The 26871-nt window shown below is 39.9% G+C and overlaps 1 protein-coding gene across 2 annotated transcripts; it reads left to right on the top strand.

The window, feature by feature from the left end:
* The first annotated feature begins 6141 nt into the window (after positions 1-6141).
* On the top strand, positions 6142-23922 carry eed (embryonic ectoderm development). 2 transcript variants are annotated; one of them, XM_078221819.1, is made up of 12 exons: positions 6142-6267; positions 8678-8830; positions 10728-10820; positions 12818-12883; positions 13949-14074; positions 14321-14402; positions 15289-15380; positions 19159-19292; positions 21440-21545; positions 21997-22155; positions 22484-22557; positions 23515-23922. In XM_078221819.1, the coding sequence occupies exons 1-12, from the start codon at positions 6175-6177 to the stop codon at positions 23639-23641; spliced, it is 1305 nt and encodes a 434-aa protein (XP_078077945.1). In that variant the 5' UTR covers positions 6142-6174; the 3' UTR covers positions 23642-23922. The 2 variants fall into 2 exon arrangements, with proteins under 2 accessions (XP_078077945.1, XP_078077946.1); XM_078221820.1 differs by having other exon boundaries at positions 6146-6493.
* Positions 23923-26871: the final 2949 nt, after the last annotated feature.

Genomic DNA, 26871 nt, shown 5'->3' with positions numbered 1-26871 from the left:
GTGTGGAAAACAATTACAACATGCTACTGTGCAAAGGGACCTGGGGGTCCTTGTGCATGAGACGCAAAAACCCAGTCTGCAGGTGCAACAGGTGATCAAGAAGGCAAATGGGATGTTGGCCTATATCGCAAGGGGGATAGAATATAAAAGCAGAGATGTCTTGCTGCATCTGTACAGGGCATTGGTGAGGCCGCAGCTGGAATACTGTGTGCAGTATTGGTCCCCTTATTTGCGGAAGGATATATTGGCCTTGGAGGGGGTGCAGAGAAGGTTCACCAGGTTGATACCAGAGATGAGGGGTGTTGATTATGAGGAGAGACTGAGCAGATTGGGTTTGTACTCGTTGGAATTTAGAAGGCTGAGGGGGGATCTTATAGAGACCTATAAGATAATGAAGGGGCTGGATAGGGTAGAGGTGGAGAGATCCTTTCCACTTAGAAAGGAAGCTAGAACTAGAGGGCACAGCCTCAAAATAAAGGGGGGTCAGTTTAGGACAGAGTTGAGGAGGAACTTCTTCTCTCAGAGGGTGGTGAATCTCTGGAATTCTCTGCCCACTGAAGTGGTGGAGGCTGCCTCGTTGAATATGTTTAAATCACGGATAGATGGATTCCTGATCGGTAAGGGAATTAGGGGTTATGGGGATCAGGCGGGTAAGTGGAACTGATCCACTTCAGATCAGCCATGATCTTATTGAATGGCGGGGCAGGCTCGAGGGGCTAGATGGCCTACTCCTGCTCCTATTTCTTATGTTCCTATGTTCTTACATCAGCGAGACCATGCAGATGCTATGACAACATATGAACGGACACTGCACGATAATCACCAGGCAGGAGTGTTCCCTTCCTGTCGGGAACACTTCAACAGTCAAGGGCATTCAACCTCCGATCTTCGGGTAAGCATTCTCCAAGGCGGCTTTCAAGACACACGACAACACAGAATTGCTGAGCAGAAACTGATAGCCAAGTTCCACACGCATGAGAGTGGCCTCAACCGGGATCTTGGCTTTATGTCACACTACATGTAACCCCCACCATTTTGCCTGGGCTTGCAAAATCCTACTAAATGTCCTAGCTTCAGACAATTCACACCTCTTTAATCCCTCTCTCCACTCACATTGTCTGTACCTGTAAGGATTTGATCACCTGTAAAGACTCTCATTCCAACCATTATCTTGCAATTGCGTTTCTGTCTATATATGCCATGTTTGTGAACCCACCTCTCCACTCACCTGAGGAAGGAGCAGCACTCCAAAAGCGCGTGATTCCAAATAAATAAATGTTGGACTTTAATCTGGTGTTGTGAGACTTCTTACTTATGAACGAAAATAAGGAACACTTCACCTACGGAACCATTGGTTTGGGGGATTTCCGGCAATCTTAAGAGCAGATGGGGATTGATAGTTTCAAAATGAAAGGAGGGTGGAGAGAAGGGATCTTGAGATCATAAAAGCAGGAGGCAAGGGAGGGGTGTGTGTTTAAAATCAACTAAAACTTACAACTTATCATGTTGAATTACAACATCTCTCTTCTCTTGAATCACTCAAACTCACCCTGGAGACTCCTCAGATCAGTCTCCCACAGGCTGTCCTAGAAATATGGGACAAATGTCCCTTAAGGGGCATGAGACAGTCATAAGGGACAACCCCTGAAAATAAGGGACACCTGGTCACCTCACTTGTGTCTTGAAATGATGGATAGGCTTTGGGGTGTGTAACTGCATCCAGGAAAGGTGGGTGCACAAGATGCAAAACACCAGGACCCATGCCTATTTAGAGGTGGGGGGGTGTGTGTGGGCAGGCTCCTGCAAATACTTTCCATGTATCTGATTGCTCCATGGCTTGAACAGCACCATGATTTCTTAAATGCCAGGGACATGTGATGACGACGGCGTTGGAAGCAAGGTACCTCTCAATTAAATGGATTTTCAGGAACTCAGTGCAATTTCTCCCTCAGTGTTAACAGCCTAATCTGTATGTTGAGGCAAATAAATATGTCTAAAAAAAAATTCAATTCAAAGATGAGCAAAATAAATGTGTTTTTTTTTCTTAATAAACACTGATGCAAGACCTCAGTATAACTGTCCAGTCATTAAAATTTTTTTAAATCTTTTACATTAACAGCTCTGAATTGTCCATCAGCCACTGTTAACAGTGAAGGATATAAACATGGTTGTTGGAATTATTGTAATACTGTCATTGATTTGTGGGAAGATAATTAATTTTCTCACACATGCAAATAACAATATTAAATGCAAACATAAAATGATGAAAAACCATAGAAAATATGCACTTGATGGTGGTTTCCATGATGTTGCCCATCACATTTTGATAAGAAAAATAAAAACATACAGTATTCATGGCAGTTTTACTAAAACAATAAGTTTGATCTCAAATAAAAGCAAAATACTGCGTTGCTGGAAATCTGAAATAAAGACAAAGTGCTGGAAAAACCGAGCAGGTTTGGCAGCATCACCTGAGTTAACATTTTGGGTCCAATATGACTTCTTACAGAATGAAGAAAAGAATCAGTGTAATCTATTGTGTCTAAATTAGTGCAAATCTAAGTGAGGGACATTGCAAGTCTCAAACTTAATGCAGTGATCAGCACACTAAATTAAAAGTTGTAAATTAATCAACAATTCTGTTACAGTTTGTTGGAAATAAAGGCTTCAATAGAGTTCACATAGCAGGTATAAGTAGTTAAGAATCCAAAAGATAACTTTATATATTAAAATTCAATCAGTGTATCTTGCAAAACAATAAACGCAGGAGGGTGGTGTCAGGAGGCAGAGGTGCCAATGTTTCTCACCACAAAATTATAAAGAGCGACGAGATCTTCAAAAATCAAAACCAAGGCAAACTGAAAAACCTCAGGTTGATGACGGACATCTTGGGCGACTAATGGCAGAAGTCTGGGGAAAAGGCAAATGAAGGTAGGAGGTCATCTCCTGAAATATGTCCAGCCACAAGTGGCAACCCTAGACATTCAGTTATTGACGACAGCAGTTAGAACATAGAAAAGCTACAGTACAAACAGGCCCTTCGGCCCACAAGTTGCGCCGAACATGTCCCTACCTACTAGGCTTACCTATAATCCTCTATCTTACTAACTTCCATGAACTTATCCAAAAGTCTCTTAAAAGACCCTATCGAATCCACCTCCACCATCACTACCGGCAGCCGATTCCATGCACCCACCACCCTCTGAGTGAAAAACCTACCCCCAACATCTCCTCTGTACCTACTCCCCAGTACCCTAAACCTGTGACCTCTTGTGGCAGCCATTTCAGCCCTGGGTAAAAGCCTCTGAGAATCCACTCTATCAATACATCTCAACATCTTATACACCTCTATCAGGTCACCTTTCATCCTTCGCTTCTCCAAGGAGAAAAGATCTAGCTCTCTCAACCTATCCTCATAAGGCATGCCACCTAATCCAGGCAACATCCTTGTAAATCTCCTCTGCACCCTTTCTATGGCTTCCACATCCTTTCTGTAATGAGGCGACCAGAACTGGGCACAGTACTCCAGGTGGGGTCTGAATTATCTCCCGATTTCTAAACTCAATTCCTCTATTGATGAAGGCCAGTATTCCATACGCCTTCGTAACCACAGCCTTTACCTGCGACGCTGCTTTGAGCGTCCTATGAACCCGGACCCCAAGATCCTTCTGATCTTCCACACTGCCAAGCGTCTTACCCTTAATATTATATTCTTTCATCCTATTCGACCTGCCAAAATGAACCACCACACACTTATCTGGGTTGAAGTCCATCTGCCACTTCTCTGCCCAGTCTTGCATCTTATCTATGTCTCGTTGCAACTGCTGACATCCCTCTACACTATCCACAACACCACCAACCTTTGTGTCATCAGCAAACTTGCCAACGCATCCTTCCACTTCCTCATCCAGGTCATTTATAAAAATCACAAAGAGCAAGGGTCCCAGGACAGATCCCTGGGGCACTCCACTGGTGACCGACCTCTGACAGTTGTGAACCAAAGACTTTAGTTTCAATTAGACTTCTGCCTAATTTTCTTCAAATTACTTTACCAAGGTTTAATTTGTCAAAGATCCTAGCCAAAATCCTCTATTCCACTCTAACTTTACAATTCACATTAATAAGACCAATCTCCGTTTAAAAGTCTTTATTGTTATTTGCATACTAGGTTCTAATAATAGCTATTTTCAGCCCAAAGCTGGATTTTAAACTAACAAACTTAGCTTGAGTGCGTGAGCTTCATTTGCACCTTAAAGTACGACCAGGAAAGTATGAGATCTATCAATGAGAAGTTTGGATGAATATGTGATGGCTCAACTAAACTTGGCTGCCACCTTCCTCTGCATTGATTGGTTGTATACCAATGGGTGCCCTCTGACTACCTCATCAGAAGTGGTTTGCAGTTGGCAGACAACAGTCAATCTTCTTTGATTACCCAGAGGCTGATTCCCTCCCACCTTTGCATATTGGAGCCAGTGAGAAGGTTAAAAGTAAAATACTGCGAATGCTAGAATCTGAAACAAAAACAGAAATTTTGGAAAATCTCAGCAGGTCTGACAGGATCTTTGGGGAGAGAAGAGAGCCAACGTTTCGAGTCTAGATGACTCTTTGCCAGAGCAGTGAAAAGGTTTTCTGTACATGCAAAACATCCCGTTTAGCTGCTTAACAATGGGCAGCACTCCAATTCCCAGGGTGCGACATAGCACAAGAAGGATTTTTTGGGTTTGCTGTTGGTAAACAGAATTCAAAAGAAAGGTTAAAACAAGAAGGAGAGCTGAAAATCAGAATATTTGAGAAATTTGGGGAAAACTGTCAAGACATTGGGATATTTAGTGAAAAACTAGGATTGTTTGGGCAAAACCTGGATATCCAAAGTATGAGGTGTGTAAGGAAGCATAGACAACATATACTATATCAGAATGTGATAAAAGACACTCAAAACTGGTGGTACTTAAACAACGCACATCCCTGAGCTTGTCAAATCAACAACATAAAAAGCAATTACCATTTAGATATATTAGCTTCAGGTTAAGACGTGGAACAATAAATTGAAGTCAATTTTTAAAAAATCTACGTTTGGGGGAAGAGGTGGAATAATGGGCCCAGAAACAGGAGAAGCACCAGGGCCCAGGATTCCTCTCTTGGGCCCTGGTATTATGAGGTTAACACAGTAAGAAGTCTCACAACGCCAGGTTAAAGTCCAACAGGTTTATTTGGTAGCAAAATCCACTAGCTTTCGGAACGCTGCCCCTTCGTCAGGTGAGTGGGAGTTCTATTCACAAACAGGGTATATAAAGACACAAACTCAATTTACAAAATAATGATCGGAATGCGAGTCTTTACAGGTAATCAAGTCTTAAAGGTACAGACAATGTGAGTGGAGAGAGCGTTAAGCACAGGTTAAAGAGATGTGTATTGTCTCCAGACAGGACAGTTAGTGAGATTTTGCAAGTCCAGGCAAGTCGTGGGGGTTACAGATAGTGTGACATGAACCCAAGATCCCGGTTGATGCCGTCCTCATGTGTGCGGAACTTGGCTATCAGTCTCTGCTCAGCGACTCTGCGCTGTCGTGTGTCGTGAAGGCCGCCTTGGAGAACGCTTACCCGAAGATCAGAGGCCGAATGCCCGTGACCGCTGAAGTATTCCCCGACTGGAAGAGAACACTCTTGCCTGGTGATTGTCGACAAAATTAAATTGAGTCTGTGTCTTTATATGCCCTGTTTGTGAACAGAACTCCCACTCACCTGACGAAGGGACAGCCTGTTCCGAAAGCTAGTGGCTTTTGCTACCAAATAAACCTGTTGGACTTTAACCTGGTGTTGTGAGACTTCTTACTGTGTTTACCCCAGTCCAACGTCGGCATCTCCACATCATGATTATGAGGTTAGTCAGTCATGAACTTATAGGCGAAGCAGCGAATGGTTCTTAATTAACCTGATGCAAATGCGTTTCTCGAACCAGAATAGGCACACAACTTGGCGAGCTAAGGAACAATAGCACCGGGCAACAACGTTTTAGTAGCTAGTAAGGAATAGGATTGAACAATATTCTGATAGATACCATTGCAGTCGCCGGAAAGTGCGGAGAACAAAACCGGACATTTCGCGACAGCGTGCGACGTGACGCAATGATTTTGCGACAGCGTGCGGCGTGACGCGGTCCTTTGTGCGGACCATGTCGGAGAGCGCGGCGCGAGGGGACATGCCGGCGAAGCGACAGAAACTGAGCGACGAAAACAGCAACCCGGACGTGTCCGGAGACGAAAACGTGAGTCAAGATGACCGCTGTTAAGAGGAGGGTCGTGACGACGATGTGTCCGGCTATTTTCCGATGAGCGTTTTGTTCCCCGGTCCCTTCGGTTGGGGCGTTGAGCGGCCTCCGGTGCCGCGGGAAGAACAATGAGAAGCGGCAGCTTGTCCCGACCCCGTGCACCGGCTTCACTTCAACATCAGTCAGTGTGATGGATCTTAGAGCTTGGTCTGGGGTCGGGGAGGTAAACCCAGAGTTACTGTAGGCCCTGTGGCTGGAGGAGACAGTATTGTTATCCCAGTAACACAATATGAGTATAAAACTTGCTATATTTGTAACGGCTTCATTTCATTTCATTTCTCCCATTCTAACTGTTGGTACCATATCGTGGCTTCGTGGTGTTATCTCCATCACAAACCCTGGTGCTGCCTCCATCTACTGCGCACGCATTGTGACTACAACCATGACAAGAATCAGCCTACTTTCCAGTTCATGGAACTTGATTTTATTGCTGCAAACGTTGGCTTTGCCATGAATCTGGTTGATTTGTTTTGGTAACGTGCTGGCGGAGAAGCTTTCTGCTGAATTTATTCCCTGCACTCTGGTTTTTCATTGGAGTTGAATTGGATCAGAAGAATTGTGGGACACTTTGCCCTGACTCATTCCCCACGTCTTTTTTGTTTTTTCAGCCATGCATCAGATGAACACAAATCCATTACTGCTTTCCAGATCCATATACTAGGAAATCTCTGCAGAGTTTTTATTTGCTCAGTGGAGTTAGGCACACAACCCATAGGGAAACACCTCATTTACCTAAATCTTAGCGAACATTAAATTTAAAAACTACCAAATTTGCACAGGGTTTTGCCTAGAGTCCAACTCTCATTGGTTTGGTATTGATAATCTACCAATGGTTTGTAGGACTATATGGAGCTGAGTTGAGATACTTGTGCTCTAGACAGATTTGAGAAATTTCCCATTGGACTATTCCCGCTTAAACATTAGAACAATATATTCCAAAATAGAAGAATCCCTTTGATCCATAATACAATGCTAAAGCCAGTTTCACTTTGGAACGATCCATTTTAATCCTCCTTGCTCTTGTATCCTTCAATAGTTTTCGTAGAATTCCTACAATGCAGAAGGAAGCCATTTGGCCCATCGAGTCTGCACCAACCACAATCCCACCCAGGACCCTATTCCCATAACCCCACATATTTACACTGCGAATCCCCCTGACACTAGGGTCAATTTAGCATAGCCAATCAACCTAACCGCACATTTTTGGACGGTGGGAGGAAACCCACGCAGACACGGAGAATGTGCAAACTCCACGCAGACAGTGACCCAAAGCTGGAATTGAACTTGGGTCCCTGGCGCTGTGAGGCAGCAGTGCTAACTATTGTGCCACCGTGCCATTTTCTTCAACATATATATGTAAAAACATATCCTCTTGATATTAAAGCTCATGGTGTGAGGAGTCACATACAGTTTCCTATAGTTTAACATCAGTTGTTCATCGTGATTGTTCTGCTTATGGTTTTAAAAATCTGTTTGCATATTTGTTTAATCCTTGCATGAAGAACTAAGTATCAGATGTGACTTGATGCTTCATTGTGTTTCCTTACTTTGGTGGCACATTGCTTCTGCAATGTATGTTTTTCCAATTTAAGCCAACTTTCAAAGATGAAATACTGTCAGCAAAATTTGCTGATAAGCTGCAAAAGCAAATCTATAGATCTGACATATTCCTACTCTTGGGAAGTTAAGTAATAAGAAAGAAAAATAAGGTACAAAGTAGGTCAAATATTAACATATCATTGATTTTCTTATAAATGGACAAGGGAGTGAAGATTATTGGGGTTGGCAGCAAAATGGAGTTAAGACCACAGTTAGGTCAGCCATGATCTTATTAAATGGTGGAGCATGCTCAGTGGGCTGAATGGTCTTTTAGCTGCCCCTCATTTGTTTGTAAATACGTTGTCATTATCGGTTTGTGTTATTTGTCTATCTGTGACAAGTTTTATCAATGACTAGTGTTCACACACCTGGCATCTTCTGTTGAAGCTGAGTTGAAAATGGAACAAAAATGTCCCACTACTGATTTGACTAAGAAATCGAAGAACTTTTTAAATTCAGTGCAATTTTCTATGCCCCATTGCTGGTCATTTTGCTTGACAGTGAAATGCAGAATGAAGCTACCACAGTCCATTAAAGGAATGTGTTGATATTTTCTTAACTTTTAAAAAAAAAGTTAATAGTATTTTTTATTATGGTAATAGCTCTTTTATTGATAGAGTACTTCAGGAGTGCTGTTTCATAGCATTGTGCATTGCTTTGATTGAAGTAGCTTCAAAAAGATGTCATATTAAACTGTTTGTGGATCATTTATCTTTCAGCTTATTGCTGTATTATATTTTCTTTACAGGATGATGCTGCCAGTATAGAGAGTGGTACAAATACAGAGAGGCCAGACACCCCTACAAACACACCAAATGTTCCTGGACGGAAAAGTTGGGGGAAGGGCAAATGGAAGTCCAAAAAATGCAAATATTCCTTTAAATGTGTCAACAGTCTTAAGGTTTGTGTCTGGAAAAAATCACTAGTGGCTGAATGTTATAACTAGAATCATATCACACAGAAGGAGACCATTTGACCCATCATTCATGTGCCAGCTTATAAAACAATCCAATTTCATAGAATTCTCACAGTGCAGAAGGAGGCCGTTTGGCCCATCACGTCTGCACTGACTCTGACAGAGTATATTACCCAGGGCCTGTCCCCCCACTCTATACTTGTAAACCCAGACATTTTATCATGGCTAATCCATCATGGGACTGTGGGAGAAAACCGGACTATCAGGAGGAAACGCATGCAGTTAGGGGGAGAACGTGCAAACTTGACCACAGACATGGGGAGAACGTGCAAATTTGACACACACACAAGATTGTGCCAGTGTTCCTCTAGGTGTATTGATCATGCTAAAGTGAGGTATTGTTCTATGATCAAGTGAGGTATTGTTCTATGACCAAGTGAGCGTTTATGCAAGATGAGATGAACAAATTGGTAGGAAAGTCACAAATTTAAGGCACTTGGTCTGAGTATGGATATTCCTTTAATTCTTCAATTTGATCCGTTTGTGTCGCTACATTGCCTCAATGATTGACTGTACCATGAACAATACCAGCTTGAAACTGCCTGCATTGTAAACTCACTTAATGGAAATGGTTTGTGCAATTAATGAGGCTACCTGACATGTAGTAAATCTCTCTGTTATGACTTCATCCTTGCATTTGGTTTCATGTGGTTTTTTGATGTGCCTCCGCCCCCACATCAACCAGAAATAGGTATTTGCTGAGTTTAAAATTCCCCTAGTTATCTCACCACAGACCATGGTCCACTGAAGATGCTGAATCTTTGAAAATGTGGATAGCTGATCTAGCGCACACATACATTATGGGATTCCAAACAACTTGGCCAATTTGCACATGTGAATATCTACCCGAGTTGTGAGACCTCAGGGCCAACCTAGGCACACTTTTCTGTAAACCCGGCAAGGAGACTGCAATAGTAATCCTCAACAACTGTAACTCTATCAACAAAATGCACTCCATTCCTAATGGGGTCCACGTTCGTATCCATTGAATCTGCCGCTAAGCGTGACTGGATAGCTCTGCTCGACAGCAAGTTACAAAAACACTTGTTGGCTTTGTGAAGGAGTAACAAGCTGCCAGCTGGTATTTATTATAAGATTACATGAGCTGCCCAAGACACAAAAATGAAGTCCCGGAGATGGTGAGGACTCCCTCATCTTTGCAAAGACTACAGGATTTGTATATCGATAGCAATGCTGTGTCCATGTACTCATTCAACATTTCTAGCCTATACACAAACGTACATGTCAAGGAAGCCATAGATGTTTTCACCATATCATAGAATTTAGACACACCAACAATAGGTGAATCTGTGTTTATTAAACTTAAAAATAATACAGCAACCGATGCAGTTGAGTTCAGTTTTAACCATGTTTGCCAAACAGATGGCATTGCATTGGGATCCCTCTAGACCCAGCTCTCAAGCATCTTTGTCGGTTTCCACAAGAAACACATCTTTGATGGCATTACACCTAACCATCTGCCATCTGACTTTTTTTCTTTGTTGGAATTTGAGCATTGCTGGCAAGACCAGTATTTGTTGCCCATTCGTAATTGAATTGAGTGGCTTACCAGGCCATTTCAGAAGGCAGTTAAGAGTTCAACCACATCGCAGTGGGTGTGCTGTCACATGTAGGCCAGACCAATTTAGAACAGCACATTTTTCTTTCTTCAAGGAACATTAGTGAACCAGATAGGTTTTTACAATAGTTTGTAAAACATCTTCCTAAAGTGACTGGCCTCCTGATAGCAGAGTTTGATATTTGTGATGCTTCAAATCAACCGTTACACAAGAAAAAGGTAATATTCTTTCTTCTTTTGTAGGAGGATCATGGTCAACCACTTTTTGGAGTGCAGTTTAACTGGCACAGTAAGGAGGGCGATCCTTTGGTATTTGCTACAGTTGGTAGCAACCGGGTCAGTGTCTTAATGTTACGATTAACAAAAAAGTGTTAAGCTACCAATTTAATTACTTTTCGAAAGAGCAATGTATAGTTGGCTCAGCCTACTTCCCTGATGCATTTACCTCAGAGTGCTGGTGCAACAATGAGGAGAGAATAGATGGACACCTTGAAAAGAGAAATATAACAATGAATAAATAGTCAGCATGGATTTAACAGAAATTACTAGACTGATCTTATTGATTTTTCTGAAGTGGTAACAGAGTAGATAATAGTACAGTAGACGCAATTTATCTGGATTTTCAAAAGGCCTTCAGTAAAGTGTCCCATATAAGAATAATGAATAAGGTAAAAGAATAGGCTCAGAGGAGTCAGGCAACAAGTTGCAGAGTGAAGTATTAGCTAGCTTCAAGACAGAAAGCAGGGAGGGAGTGAAGAATAGTTGTTCAGAATGGCTGAAGGCAGGAAATGGTGTTCCACAAGAATCAACGCTGTGACCATTGCTATTCACAGTTCAGATTAATGATTTGGACTTTGGAATCAAAACCAAATTGATGGTGGGTGGGTAGTCAATATTGAGGACTGCACCAAATTACAGGCGGGTGCTAATAAACTTGCAGAATAGGCAAATAATTGGCAAGAAAAGATCAACACACATAAATGGAGGGCATAGTACATTTTGGTAGGAAAATTAGGGAGGTCACAACCCACCTAAACTTGCACTGTCAAGTACAGGAATAAAGGGACCTCAGTGCAAGTACATCTATCACTAGAAGTTGAATCACAGGTTAGCAAGGCCATAAAAAAGCAAACCATGCAGTAGGCTTAATTTCTAGATGAATAGAATTGAAAATTAGGGAAGAACCTTGGTTAGACCATATGCAGTTCTGGTCACTATGTCACTATATTATTCAAAAAGATATAAAGGCACTGGAGATGGTGCAGAGATTTACTAGGTTTACATATGGTTTGTGTAGCTCAGGTAGAGAGTGATGAGAAATTATTATTCTCTTTCTCTGGCTTTCTCCCCATGAAATATGTCGGTAATAAATAGCAGAACTAGTTTGATAAACTAGATATCTTGAAAAGGCTGAGGGATGACCTAATAGAGGTCTTTGAAATTATGAAAGATTTTGATATTGTGGATGCAGAAAGAATGTTTCCTCTTGTGGTCAAGAACATAATTAGAAGCTATCAATATAAGAGTCACCAAAAAATCTAATTGGGAATTTGGAAGCAACTTCACTCAGAGTAGGAAGAGTGCGGAACTCGATATCACAGGAAGTGGTTGAAACGGATAGTATTGATACATTTAAGGGAAATTAGACAACCATTTGAGGGAGAAAAAAAGAAATGGTTATGATGGTACTTTTAGATGAGAAAAGATTAGAGGAGGCACGGGTGGAGCTTGAACACCAGCATGGACTGGTTGGACTGAATGGCCTGTTTCTTGTGTATACAGTTCTTGTTAAAATTAGTGTTTGTATGAAAAAGCATTTGAACCATGGATAAGATTTTTGGTTGTGTTTTTTTTTCTTGTACAAATTATCCTAGAAGCTAGGATTTAAATTGATTCGATAGAGTTGAATATTTTGGGAATTGACTTTCCTTTAAACTTCTTCAAAGGACAGCACTGCTAGATTTAATGGACTGCTCCTTGTCATTAAATGTTCCAACTTAAAGATTGATTAAAAATCAAGTATCACAAACAGACCACAATTTTGAACCCCAACTGAGTAACGTTTCATGCCTGACTCACAAACCAATCCCATGGTTAGATTCTTGATTACATATGGTTTGTGTAGCTCAGGTAGAGAGTGATGAGAAATTATTATTCTCTTTCTCTGGCTTTCTCCCCACCCTCTACCTACCACCACTACTGAAGTTTATATTAGCTAGTAACTTTTGGTGAAGGAAAATATATTTGGACGTTTGAATACAGTTACTAATGAATAATGTGTTTCATCAGATATTCATATGCATTCTAATTAATTCTCTCTTTATTCGAGATAGGTCACACTTTATGAATGCCATTCACAAGGGGAAATAAGATTACTACAGTCGTACGTAGATGCTGATGTATCCTTCTTCGAATGTAAACATATAATTAGATTGATACTTATTACTTCATTTGACACTTTTAAGTGAAGTTCATTTCAACTAATGTGCTTTTGCATTGTAACCTGCAATTTTAAAGTGCCATTCTGTACCAGATTAAAATTGGTCAATTTTTTGAGGAGGATTGAAAGTCCAACAACGGTACCTATTTAAATTACTGAATAATTTTGTATTAAGGTAGACATTCCAGCATAAGATAGATTTTAAAATCATTTGAATGTTTGAGTTTTTTTACGAGCAGCTAACGCAGTGATGGGCAACCTAGGCTAGTGAGTGGCCCTCCTCCATTTCAGTGGGTCACAAGATTGAAATTGGGCATGTTCGCTAACCATGGCCCCATGAGTAAGATTTATTACATGCTGAATATTTCATAAGTTATAGAAAATGCATTATCATTCCTATATTAATAGAACTGTCATTTCAAATGACAACAAAATAAATATTTATGCTTGATTGAACACAGTGTGCTAGCTCTCACAGTCAATGTGTGTAATTAGCACACACATCATTTCACATGTCCTTGCTTCACGTGCATATCAATTCAGCCATACTGATAGGAAAAAAGCTGTGTGGAATGGAAACCAGTGGAATGTGACAACTCTGCAACAGACAAAATGTCTCGTAGGCCACATCAGAATCCTGATGGGGCAGCATGTGTCCCTCAGATCGCAGGCTGCCCACCACTGATCTAGCCAGATCTGATGAAAACTCAAACTAATTTTAAAAGGGGCAGTAAACTTGACTTAATGACTTATTAGTTACAGAAATCTATTCGACGTGTTCCTGTGTGTGAGATGATAACCCCTTTGGAGATTGAAGAAAATTTACCTTTTCCAGTTGGGTTCCGAAGTCCTTTCGGTTGAATAGCCATAGTGGCACCAGTATTTGTCATGGATAAGCTTCAGTAAGATTGTTTCATAGTTCTCACTGGAGCAGAAGTTGTAGTTACAAAAGAAATACAGGGACAAATAAAAATTACCATTTGAGGTTTTACTTAATATTGACTCTAACTCTGGAGCCGTTCAGACAGATGAAAACTTCTACACATGTGCATGGACCTATGACAGTAATACAAGCCACCCCCTCCTGGCTGTGGCAGGATCGAGGGGTATTATCCGAATTATTAATCCAATTTCCATGCAATGCATTAAGGTGAGTACAACCAGTTGTGAATACTATACTTGGGGCTAGAATAATACTTCAGGGGGTTAGTATTTAATAGATTTTTGGAAAGGCTGTTAGAAGTTAATGGTTGTAAAGCACATGTTTATTTTCACTAAGTTGCTGCATTTTAAAGGAACCAGATAACTTCATTATTACTTTATAATTCCAAACAAGTATTTACTATTTATTGTAGAAAAAACTGATGTGGCTTTCTTCCTTTTTTATTGATTGTAGCACTATGTTGGACATGGTAATGCAATCAATGAGTTGAAATTCCACCCCAGAGAACCAAATCTCCTGCTTTCTGTAAGCAAAGGTAAGATAACAATTGAGATTAAATACTTGGTTTTAAATTGTGATTTTAGGATCTTGTATAGTGGGATTTGAATTTGCATCTGGATTCCCCTTGGTTTTGAGCTGCAGGTTCAGCAGTACTGATGTATAGGAGTGCTGAATTGAATTTTTTTGGAGGGTAGAAGTATTTGAGATAATGTTGCCACGGTTTGCTTCTGCAGACACCTGCCAGCCAACAGCCTGGGCACCTTGTAGAATGTCCAGAGAGCGATTGTGAATGAGAAAGATAAATTGACTTGGAAAGATATAAATTGAAAATAATGATTTTGAAATACATATGGGGAATTCGACACTTACTTACATGAAAGGTGTAAATTAATAGAATTACATACAAAATTCTGTGTCTAAAGAATGTAAATCATTGTAGAAAACCAAAAATGTGCTCATTATCCATGAATATCTGGTCCCATTCTGATAGATCAATCAAATTCCCCCAAATCAATTTCACCCAGATTCAAGGCAGTCATGTTAGATTTTAGGCATATTTTGTGCTTTTACCTGTATGTTCCATCTAATTTTCTGCCAACTTTTTTTTTAATGCTGTTTTGTTCCTGGGCCAACTCAGTCTTTGTCTTGATTTTAAGATTTAACATTTTTAAAATTCAAAATGAATTAATTGTCTCCTATTATTTTCTTAATATCCTAAGTAGAAGCAATGTTAGCTCTTATATAAATTTGCCAGAATTGTAAAGTACAGTAATCACTTTTTTATCTTTTTTATATGTTAAATACCACTAAGACTTGTAATTCACTCTGGACTCTTGTAGCTTGTTAAGGTGATGAAAGGTGTACTGTATCTGTGAAGTACTTTAACTGAAAGGCTAAATGGAACCTGTGCTTAACACTAGATCATGCTCTAAGGTTTTGGAACATCCAGACAGACACTTTAGTTGCGATATTTGGAGGTGTGGAAGGACATCGAGATGAAGTGCTGAGTGCAGTAAGTTTCCAGACATGTGCTATTCCATTATTTGGCCACTATTGGTAACCTAAATATTCCATTCCAGACAATATTCTACAGTAATAACCAATGAATCATCACTATTAATTCTCCTAAGGATTTAATGATAAAGTGCAGTTAGTATATTGAAAAATAAGTAGATGTTCTTGCGTTTGCATGGGTTAACAGCAAGATGATTTAATTGCTGTGTGTTGCAAGGCATTCCGTTTCTCAATGACTTGTGTTTTTTCTTAATTTTTAAGACATTGCACATGGGGAATGAAGACGATGGACAGCATTCTAGTGTTGAGAACCCCATTGATATTAAATGCGAGGATATCATAAAACCCAGAAGGGTAACTTGGAACATAGGTCCTTAGTGATTTATATTTTCAATTTGATATTGTGTGAGAAAAAGGAGGAACAGTGCAATCTTGTGATCAATTAATAAAAAGGATTTATTAACTTATAAGAAAATACACAACAGTAGACGTAACTACAATATTAGCTATATGAGATAACTCCTTATTCTCGACTACCTTTGTTTCCTGAACTTTGAGAAATGCCCTTTTTCCCAAACAACATCCAATATTATATAAATCTATGAACTAAATCCAGCACGTTGTTACCTCCCCACAGGTTATTTCCTAGTTTGGGAAAGCCATCTTTAGTTCAGTCATAGGAATATTTATTCTTCTTTTAGAGTTTTGATTGAAACAGCAGCTTTTTAGCAATAACTTGTTTTCAAGCAATCTTGCTTTCTATAGCTGAGTGATAGCTATGATGGTCGTTGCCGCCTTCTTGATAGTTGCCGACTCTTCTTCATTTATCTTGCTATGGGCATATCTGTTTTTTCCCTTTTGATGTTACCCACCCCATGGACCAAGCTTTTTGCATATAGGTGTAAATTATTCCCTTATTTCTCCACTTTAAAATCACTTCTTCAATATACCATTGCTTTCCCCTAGTCACTTAGGTAAACACTTGTTTTCCTACTGCTACACTAATTACATGTCAAAAACACCCTTCAGACAGCTGCACTCACCAGTTCCCATTTCTTTTTTTAATCTTGGTTTTCTTCAATTTTTAACACTAATCAAGTGGGGTTAAATGCTGAGTGGGTGGTGAGACCTATCTAGTAAAGAACTTAGTTAATTCTTCTACCACTCTTGGCTGTAATGTTTCTTAATGGTATGCCTTCAGGAAATCTAGTGGATATATCCAAAAGAGTTAACAAGTCTTGATTTCCACTTTGCACTTTTGAAAGTGGTCCAACACAGTCGACTAGAACTCTAGTAAAAGGTTCTTTGAAAGCTGGTATAGGAATTAAAGGAATTTGCTTTATTGCAGCTTGTGGTTTCCCTTTGACTTGACACGTGCGACATGTTCAACAAAATTGAACTACATCTTTATGTAGTCCCAGCCAGTTGAACTGTTTCTCTATCTTGCTTGTGTTTTCTTTATTCCTAAATGTTTCCCTAATGGAATTTCATGAGCTATCCTTGGAATTTTTTTCCTTCATCTACACTAATATGTGTGGGTCACCATTTCTTCATTAATATGCACTCCCTTACATAACGTTCAAGAATATAGAGTTTCCAATTCCAAGTAAGCCTTTGGTAAATCCATTTTAATTTGATATTGCCTTGCTATAATTCTACCAATCTCTTTGAACTAAACACATCTGTTTCTTTTCCTTCATCTCTTTCTTCTTCATTCAGCTCATGAAAGATAATATCAGATAACCTTATCTCAATTTTCTCATCCTGTGCTCGTAAATTCTACGTTTGTCTCATCTTATGTGCCTGTGATCTCATTACCACACAATCCAGTAACACCCCAGGATGGCCCATTTGCAATTTTTCTGTAGATTGATTTTCTACTGGCTGTTGAAACCAGAGTATGTTATAAAGGCAAAATACTGTGGGTGCTGGAATCTGAAACAAAACCGGAAAGATGCTGGAAAATCTCAGCAGGTCTGATGGCATCTGTGAAGAGAAAATAGAGCCAACGTTTTGACTCTCGATGACCCTACATCAGAGCTGAGAGTAAAGAATATCAGACAAGATTTGTACTGTGAGGGGGGGGGAGGAGGGAGAGGTCTATAATTGGACAAAACCATCACCTAAGAACATAAGAAATAGGAGCAGGAGTAGGCCATCTGGCCCTTCGAGCCTGCCCCGCCATTCAACAAGATCATGGTTGATCTGAAGCGAATCAGTTCCACTTACCCGCCTGCTCCCCATATCCCCTAATTCCCTTATCGGTCAGAAAACTATCTACCCGTGATTTAAACATATTCAACGAGGAAGCCTCCACCACTTCAATGGGCAGAGAATTCCAGAGATTCACTACCCTCTGAGAGAAGAAGTTCCCCCTCAACTCTGTTCTGAACCGGCCCCCCCTTATTTTGAGGCTGTGCCCTCTAGTTCTCGTTTCCCTTCTAAGTGGAAAGAATCTCTCCACCTCTACCCTATCCAGCCCCTTCATTATCTTATATGTCTCTATAAGATCACCCCTCATCCTTCTAAACTCCAACGAGTACAGACCCAATCTGTTTAATCTCTCCTCATAAGCTACACCCCTCATCTCCGGTATCAACCTGGTGAACCTTCTCTGCACTCCCTCCAAGGCCAATATATCCTTTCACAAATAAGGGGACCAAAACTGCACACAGTACTCCAGTTGCGGCCTCACCAGTGCCTTGTACAGTTGCAGCAAGACCTCCCTGCTTTTATATTCTATCCCCCTCGCGATAAAGGCCAACATTCCATTCGCCGCCTTGATCACCTGCTGCACCTGCAGACTGAGTTTTTGCGATTCGTGCACAAGGACCCCCAGGTCCCTCTGCACAGTCGCACGATGTAATTTTTCCCCATTTAAATAATATTCCAATTTACTATTATTTCTTCCAAAGTGGATAACCTCACATTTGCTAACGTTTGTGAAGATGGCTCCTTGGTATAAAATGATGCTCACTGTGAGGAGGGGTAAATTATGTATTGATATATAGATGGGGACAAATGTGGGGCAAAGTGCAATTCTGCTGTGGGTCTAAAATTATGCTGGGTGCCTTTGGATTCATTAACCTCTGAAATTCCTTATCCATCCAAGTGAGAGAGAGAAAATGAAGGAAAAGGCTTACTTACTGGCAGAATTTATGGATGAAGCTACATGTTTGGCTGGACATGAAAAAATAGTTTGCATTTATAGAGTCTTTTATAAGCTCAGGTGTCCAGAAGCTAGTCAAGTACTTTTTGAAGTAGGGAAGCATATTGACCACACGGCAACATCCCACTAATAGCAATGAGATAATGACTGAAGAATCTCAGTGTTCACCAAGACAAGACAGGCACAAGGCAATTTCTCCTTCATTTTTTGAACTGTACCAGGCGATCTTTTACTTTCAACCAAGCGCATGAGTCCTTGGTTTGGTGTCTCATCTAAAATACAGCACCTCCGACAGTGTAATGCCGAGTGGTGCATTGAAATGTCAGCCTAGAATATGTGCTCACGTTTCAAGAGTGGAGCAAGCACCCATAATCTTCAGACTTGGGTGAGAGTGCTACCACTGAGCTAAGGGTAAAATGAAATCTGACATAATAGTCCACAGGCATCAAATCAAATCAAAGGCATCAAAGATTTGCACTTGATAAATAAATAGAGAGCCTAATATAGGAATTTTAAATGTACCTATAAAAGGCATAATTGTGACCCACTCAACATTTTCAGTATATAAATAGGTTGTATTATATATCATGGTTTTCTTTGTTTGCAGGATTTTGATCTCCTTGGAGAAAAAATAATGTCTTGTGGCATGGATCATTCCCTTAAATTATGGAGAATCAACTCGGAAAGGATGTTAAAAGCTATTAAAGCATCGAATGAATATAACCCAAGTAAAACGAACAGGTAGCGGTTACATACTTCAGCCCTGTTAATATTATTTTGCTTGGACCTGTTACTAGTTTATTTGATGTAGAACTGGCTGCATTCTTGTTGCCTTCACAGATTGAAAAATGTAAGATCGAAAAACATTACTTTCATATACAGTGTGAGACACAGAATCCTACAGTGCAGAAGGAGGCCATTTGGCCCATTGAGTTTGCACCGACCACAATCCCACCCAGGTCCTATCCCCATAACCTTATGCATTTACCTTAGATAGTCCCCGACACTAAGGGGAAATTTAGCATGGCCAATCCACCTAACACGTCTTTGGACATGTACCACGTTTAACAAGTCTATACTGCATTTTTTTAAAATGACCTTATTCTAGCATTGATGGTGATATCTTTTGTTTGAATTTACATTTCCATGGTATGTAAAAATCTCCCATCAGCCCACCACTACCATCTCGAGGGCAATTAGAGCTGGCCTAGTGGTTTTATCACTGGACTATTAATCCAGAAACTCAGCTAATGTTCTGGAGACTTGGGTTCAAATCCCACCACAACAGGTGGTGGAATTTGAATTCCATAATATCTGGAATTAAGAACCTACTGATAACCGTGAAATCATTGTCAATTGTTGGAAAAATCCATCTGATTCACTAATGTCCTTTAGGGAATGAAATCTGCCATCCCTACCTGGTCTGGCCTACATGTGACTCCAGAACCACAGCAATGTGATTGACCTTCAACTGCCCTCGGCAACTAGGGATCAGCAATAAATGCTGGGCAGCCAGCGACGCCCATGTTCCACAAACAAATTTTTTTTCAAATTGCTGGTCCAGCCAGCAACATCCACATCCCATGTATTTATTATAATAAATTAATATTAATTCATCATACATCTGGTATATATGGATTATATTTTACATCTACCAACTCATGCACAATTTAAAATTGAGATTTATTTAATTCAACATTTGTCAATATAATATAAAAATCTTAATGTCTGCACCTGTTTTCAGTGTCGACTTTCAAATTATTAATGTAAATTGCCTGCTTGATTTTATATTCCCCAGTATCTCAGCTTGTACTTTAGCAAAACTCATGTTGTAACCAACTTCTTTGCTTCCAAATGTTTGTACATTTTTGTAATATTTTGATCAAAAGTAGGTAGATCTTAATGCTCTTGTTTACTCCCCCATTACCTGCCACATTTGGAACTGCTGTACAATGTCGTAGAGGGAGATCTAAAATTTATTTTATTATAAAGTTCCGTTGAGTTTACTTAGATTTTTAAAAGCTATTGTAACTATCTTTTGGCCCATCTTGCATGCACCTACTTCCTTTGATGTTTCTGAGATAATTAGTAGCTGAGCCGTATACATAATAAAAGTTCCAACGTTTGATGCCTGGACTGTTGGAGGGTTGTTTGATTTCAATTGGCAATATGTTAGGGGACCCATTACCGGTCAAGGAAGAAAAATCCAATGAATTTGCTCTTAACTCCTATCCAGAGATCCTTGCTAGAAGTGCAACTGTGCAATGTCACATGACAGTAGATTGGGTTTAGCTATGATTTCTCCATTCTTCCTTCACCTGTCTAACCTTAGCCTTTAACAGGAAAAGTAGCCATTTGGATGAAATACCACCATCCAATTGAGGTTAGTGCAGTAACCCCGACCAACTCTGAATCATTACTTTCATCAGTGGAGAAAAAATTTAGAAAAACGCATTTCACGAGTATAGTTTTAGCAACAATATTCATGTCTAACTGGACGATCTACTTTACTTAGTACCGATCTCATTTGAATCATAAAGTTGTGGATTCAAGCTTTGCTCCAAGACCTTAGCTCATAATCTAGATTGACATTTCAATAGTCTCACTGTGTACTAACAGTCCTCAACCAAAACTGGTTGCTTGTTGGTCCACACAAACATCATGCCCCTTTTGCCTTCATGATTCTTATTACTCTTGAAAGTAAAACAATTCATTGGCTGTGAAAATGTTGGTGAGATGTGATATGCCATTGCATAAATGTAAGTTTTTTAATAACAAGTTAGGTTTTGATCATCATTAACAATTTTCATGGACTTCTGAGTATTTTGGAGGAGCAATGAAACTTTAGTTTCTTTTGCTGTTCCTAAAAATGTCCTCCTTATTTGTAGGCCATTTGTATCACAGAAAATCCATTTCCCAGATTTCTCCACAAGGGACATACACAGGAATTATGTGGATTGTGTGCGTTGGCTTGGAGATCTGATATTATCAAAGGTAAACATTTGTTCCTGCGTTGTTTGCACTTAGACCCTCCAATGAATCCCCATGTTATTGGAATTTGCAGATAATTTGGCAGCTACATTACAAGTCACCTTTCTTATTGTGAAAAGAGTAGTATTGTAACCAGGCCGCTGCTTGTTTCAGCTCAGAAATAGCGTGTAATGACTTTTTTCCGGAAAATGTACAGAAATAAAAAATACATAAGAATTGATTTCATTTTAGCAATGTTGTTGTTGTTGGAGGTATGTAGATAATCAACAGAAATATCCACTGTTTTATGGGCTGAGTTTTAGAACCTCAGGATGAGTTAATTATTACAAAAGTTTTTAATTTATTTGTAATAAAATTAACTGATTTATTTTAATTAACGTCTGATAAATTGTTATAGTTCAGCTTGTATACACAAGAACTATGAACAGTGATTAACAATTATTACCTGTTTCAGTCTTGTGAAAATGCCATAGTGTGCTGGAAACCTAGCAAAATGGAGGATGACATTGATAGAATAAAACCAAATGAATCAAATGTGACCATACTGGGAAGATTTGATTACAGCCAGTGTGATATCTGGTACATGAGATTTTCAATGGATTTCTGGCAGAAGGTGAGAAAGTATGCATGAGTGCTTTTGAAGTGTGCAGTTTGTATCATTTAGAAGTATTATTTGTATTCTGTAGTTGTTTACTACTCCCATTGCTCTGAGGCAGATGGTTACCAACAGCACCCCCCCCCCCCCCCCAATAGTTTATGATCTTCCTTTTTTGTTGAAAGAGTGGATTGTTAGTTAATTACTGGATACTGAGGTTTAATCTCAATATATGTCGTGTATAGTTACTTATTTAGTATCCTCTTTAGATATATTGACTTCATTATTCTCTTCAAAACCTTACCCCTTTGACACTTTGTTTATTAAAATCTATATCTTTTAAAAGATGCTGGCTTTAGGTAATCAAGTTGGAAAACTCTATGTATGGGACCTCGAAGTGGAAGATCCTCATAAGGCTAAGTTAGTATTTACTCATTATCTTATTTTATAAATAACTTGTGTTTAAAGCAAAGCAGGTAATGATGTTTTTCAGGATTCTCCAGTTGTTTTGAAATCATGGACCTATTACTTTCCATGGAGTCTGTTTTAGAAAAATGATTTTGGTAAGACTTACTGTGGGCGATTCTCCCCCAAAAAATTCTAAGTGCCGAATTCATATAAAAATTGGTGTAAATCTTGCTGGTTTTTTTTCAGCGGGATTTTCAGTGAATCTTCCACACTCTGTGCACTGCAGAGTGCACTAGTGTGAATCTCACGAGAAATCAGTGCGTGGGGCCTATTCCCGCTAGAGAGACTGGCAGCATAGCATTGAGCAGGTCACTGCGCATGCGCCGATATGTCAGTGCTGAGATTGGCACATGCGCAGCAGCCTGGCACTGCCAGCCTCCCGATTGCTAGCCAGCTCAATTGCTGGCACCCCGAACGTGTCCAGGCCAGGAAATCTGATTGCTGGAGATTAGCTGAGGCTGTGGTGCCCAGCAAGGAGCCCACTAAACAGCCTCCACTTGAGTCTCTCGGCCCGCTGCACTGCTTGCTGGGAGAATAGCCCCCACTGTGTTTGTTAAAGTGGAGACTAAAGAAATGTAATTCTTTCATCTCTCACCTCTATTTTAGTGATTATCAATGGCAGCAACTCAACTGGAGAAGGAGCTAGAAAGTCACTCCCAGGCCATTACTGGTGTTGCTTTTAATCAGCTGCTTATGTAATAAATTGCCTGGGGTGACTGAAGCTCAGATATTCTAAATCTCCCCATGAGTGTGTGTCTTGATTTTTGTGTAGTTGATCTTGGAACATGGAGAAGTCCAAGTGTGTTATGTGACATACCTTTTGCAAATGCCATAATCATTAGCTGTTGCGCTTTTTTGATACTGCAATTAAACTTCCAACTATTTTTAAATGCAATTGTTTTTTCTTAGATGCACAACACTGGCATATCCAAAATGCACTGCAGCCATACGACAAACCAGTTTTAGCAGAGATAGCAGTATTCTCATTGCAGTATGTGATGATGCCACCATCTGGCGATGGGACAGACTTCGATAAACAATAATATTAATCTCAATCCAAATTTAATGAATTTAGCATATTATCTGTGTACCGGTGATATTGAATATTTTCTCAGCCTGATTTGCCCTTATATTGTCACAGGAATTTTACTGTTTGTGTATATCTGCTGATGCATACTGTGTAGTTAAGTTGATCTTTCTGTTTGTGCTGCTTGTTGCTTGTACTCTGTCAATAAAATATATTTTTTATATGTTGGCTGTATGTAAATGCTGTTTATAAATTTTTGACAATTTACAATAAATGGTTATGTAAATCTGTTTAAAGCACTCAAACACTCGAAACAACAGTTGACATCGCAATAACTGGCATCAAAAGCTAAAGCTGAAGTCTCCCCCCCCCCCCCCCCCCTCAAGATACCATTGCAGCATCAGGAATAAGCTTTAGGACTCCAACCAGATCCTTGTGGGTTTAAATCGTGGGAAAAAACTTAAGTGTAGATCTACTTGGACACTGCCATTGATGCGGGTTTAGTCATGAAGAAAGATTTGGAGATGATTTTTTTGAAGAGTTACAGTAAGTTAAATAATTGTGGCCATTGGAACATGTAAATTCTCATGAATTTGATCTGAAAGAGTATGGGTTGATCTGTATAGTAACTTTTAAAATAAAAGAACATAAGCAGGAGTTACACAACCCCTCAGGCTTTGCTGTGTCACCCAAAAAGATGGTTCATCCCTGTCCTCAATTCCATTTTCCTACCCGATCCCCTTGATTCTCCTACAGCAGGGGTTCCCAAATTGTGGATCGTGACCCCTCATATTTGCAGAGGTCATATTTGGGGCCACGAGCAGCTGGGAACTGTGGAGAGAAGACAACCAAGTCTGGAGGATCTGTTGTCAGCCATGGACCCACTGGACCTATAATGCCAAATACAAGGGTAAGTGGTGAGCCAAAAATGCTCTTCAGAAAACACTTTGTGAATGGGCCCAGGATGTTTGAGCACTCACTTGGGTCATTCACTGTGTTCAGAGAGCAAGATAAAAATGGGAGGTCATGTAGTTGAATTGGTAGAGTGCGTGGCAACTTCAAATTTTACTGTTTTTCCTCCTATCTGCCTGCTGTACTGGTTTTTTAAAAATCCCAGGATAGTGAAGCTTTGCAGGTACCAGAGAAGAGTTGCAGAATGAGGGTTGGGGGAGGCATGGAAAAAGGAGCTTCTGAGTGTGATTTTTGTCGCAAGTGGGAGGTTGAGAAATGGGGACACTGAGTGTGTGGTGGAAGATGGGCTCATTACAATGTGGTTATAGAGAGAGAGGGGCTTCACTGAGTTCTGTCTCCAGGGAATAGGGAGAGCTTGGCTGAAATCTACATGAGTATATAAAATATTTTTATGAAATACTTATCTCAGATTTTCATATTTTTATTGATGCATTATATTGTGTTGATCTATGATGAAAACAATTATTCTGAGTTACTATACTGCCTTATTGCAGTTTTGTTTTTGCTGGTGTCTGGCCTCACTCTAATTTTCAAGTGTTAAAATTGGGTCAAATTAGAAAATAGTTTTGGAAGCAGTGTCTTACAGTCCAAAAATCTATCCATCTCCTCGAGCCTGCTCTGTCCTTCAGTAAAGTATGGCTGATAAGCTGCTTTAACTTCACTTTTCTGCAAATTTCTTGATTTCCTGTAATGTTCAAAAATCCATATTTATCTCAGCCTTGAATACACTGAGAATGCACAAAAGCATCAACTTTTATTGATGTAGATCAAAACAACCACCTACATTTTATGTAGTGTCTTTAATGAGATGCAATGCTTCTTGCTTCTTATCAGGAAAGGTTGAGCACATTAGGCCTATACTCGGAGTTCAGAAGAACAAGGGGTGACCTAATTGAAACAAGATTCTGAGGGCTTTACAGGATTGATGCTGAGAGGATGCTTCCATTTGTGGGGAATCTGAAACTAGGGGCACAGTTTCAAAATAAAGTAATTTTCTATTTCAGACAGATTGAGGAATTTCTTCTTTCAGAAGATTGTTCGACTTTGGAATTCCCTTCCATTGAGCGCTGTGGAGACTGTTGTCATTGTCTAATTCAGCCTTGCATATATTCAAAGTTTAGATCAACAAGGTAATTAAGAGTTATACGGGGTAGGCAGGAAAATTACCATCATCAGATCAGTCATGATCTCTTATTGAATGGCTGAACAGGCTTGATGGGCCCATTGGCCTACAGCTATTTTTTATGACCCTTTGATTATCAAACAGCACTAGATACCAAGCAGTGGAAGATATGACACATAGCTAAAAGCTTGGACAAAGAAGTAGGTTTTAAAGAGTAGCTTAAAGGGCAGAGGTGGACTGGTTTCAGGAGAGAATTAGAGAGCATAGGACCCACATAGCTCAAGGCATGGATACCAGTGTTGGGGAAATTAAATCTTGGATGCAGAAGAGGCCAGAATTGGAAGAGCACAGATCTTGGATGGTTGTAAGGATTGAGAATGTTCATCATTGGCATTTTTCTGTCTTGAAACAATGGTTTTCGCCATGTTAACTCAAGCATTGTCTATGGGCTGAGAAGATACATGATGCGCTGGCCTGTTTCTTTCTGGGATTGAAGATGCAGAAGTAAGAAAGTGCTTGGATGTGCAGGGATTTGAAAACAACATAATTAAAAATCAAGGTCTGTGAGCACAGGGATGGGTGAGTGGAACTTGATGCAAGTTAGGATACACGCCAGAGTTTTGGCTCAGCTTAAGTTTAAGGCAGGTGGAAGAGGCCAGCAAAGAGAATTCCAAACCTTACCATGTTGAATGCACTATATGCTCTGTGATCTACATAAATAAAATTTGAGCTAGTCAAGCCTAGAGGTAAAGGCATCCAAAAGATTTTCAGCAGCTGTTGAGCAGTGGCAGGGTCGAATGGCGAAGCATGGAGGTGGAAGTAAATAGTCTTGGTGATGGAGTATCCATGTGTGGTTAGCAACTCACCATAGCATTAAATAGGTGAAGTTGTGAATGGTCTGGTTCAGTCTAAGATGATGATCAGGGAGAGGGATGGATTCAAATGAAAAGAGGATGGGCTGGCACAATGGGGTAGTTTATTTTCCGTTTGCCTCTGAAACTTGGCTTTGAATTCTCCCTAGCCTGAGAAAATAACTCTTTGATAGATAAGTGCCTTTACCAAAATAAGTTTAGGTGATTTCAATCAAATTTCTAGGATGTCAGACTCTTATTCATAGACAACAGCTCAGCCTTTAACTCCATTA

The sequence above is a fragment of the Mustelus asterias genome, chromosome 10 (assembly GCF_964213995.1).
Source record: "Mustelus asterias chromosome 10, sMusAst1.hap1.1, whole genome shotgun sequence".
Classification (NCBI taxonomy): Eukaryota; Metazoa; Chordata; class Chondrichthyes; order Carcharhiniformes; family Triakidae; genus Mustelus; species Mustelus asterias.
The sequence above is the reverse complement of the archived record's forward strand: the minus strand, read 5'-3'. Positions and strand labels throughout refer to the sequence as shown.

Excerpts from the sequence above, each read along its gene's own strand:
- eed (XM_078221819.1), top strand. The coding sequence starts at position 6,175 with ATGTCGGAGAGCGCGGCGCGAGGGGACATGCCGGCGAAGCGACAGAAA. Across the intron at positions 14,075-14,320 it reads TTTCCATGCAATGCATTAAG|CACTATGTTGGACATGGTAA; the intron begins GTGAGTACAACC and ends TATTGATTGTAG. Across the intron at positions 22,558-23,514 it reads GAAGATCCTCATAAGGCTAA|ATGCACAACACTGGCATATC; the intron begins GTTAGTATTTAC and ends GTTTTTTCTTAG.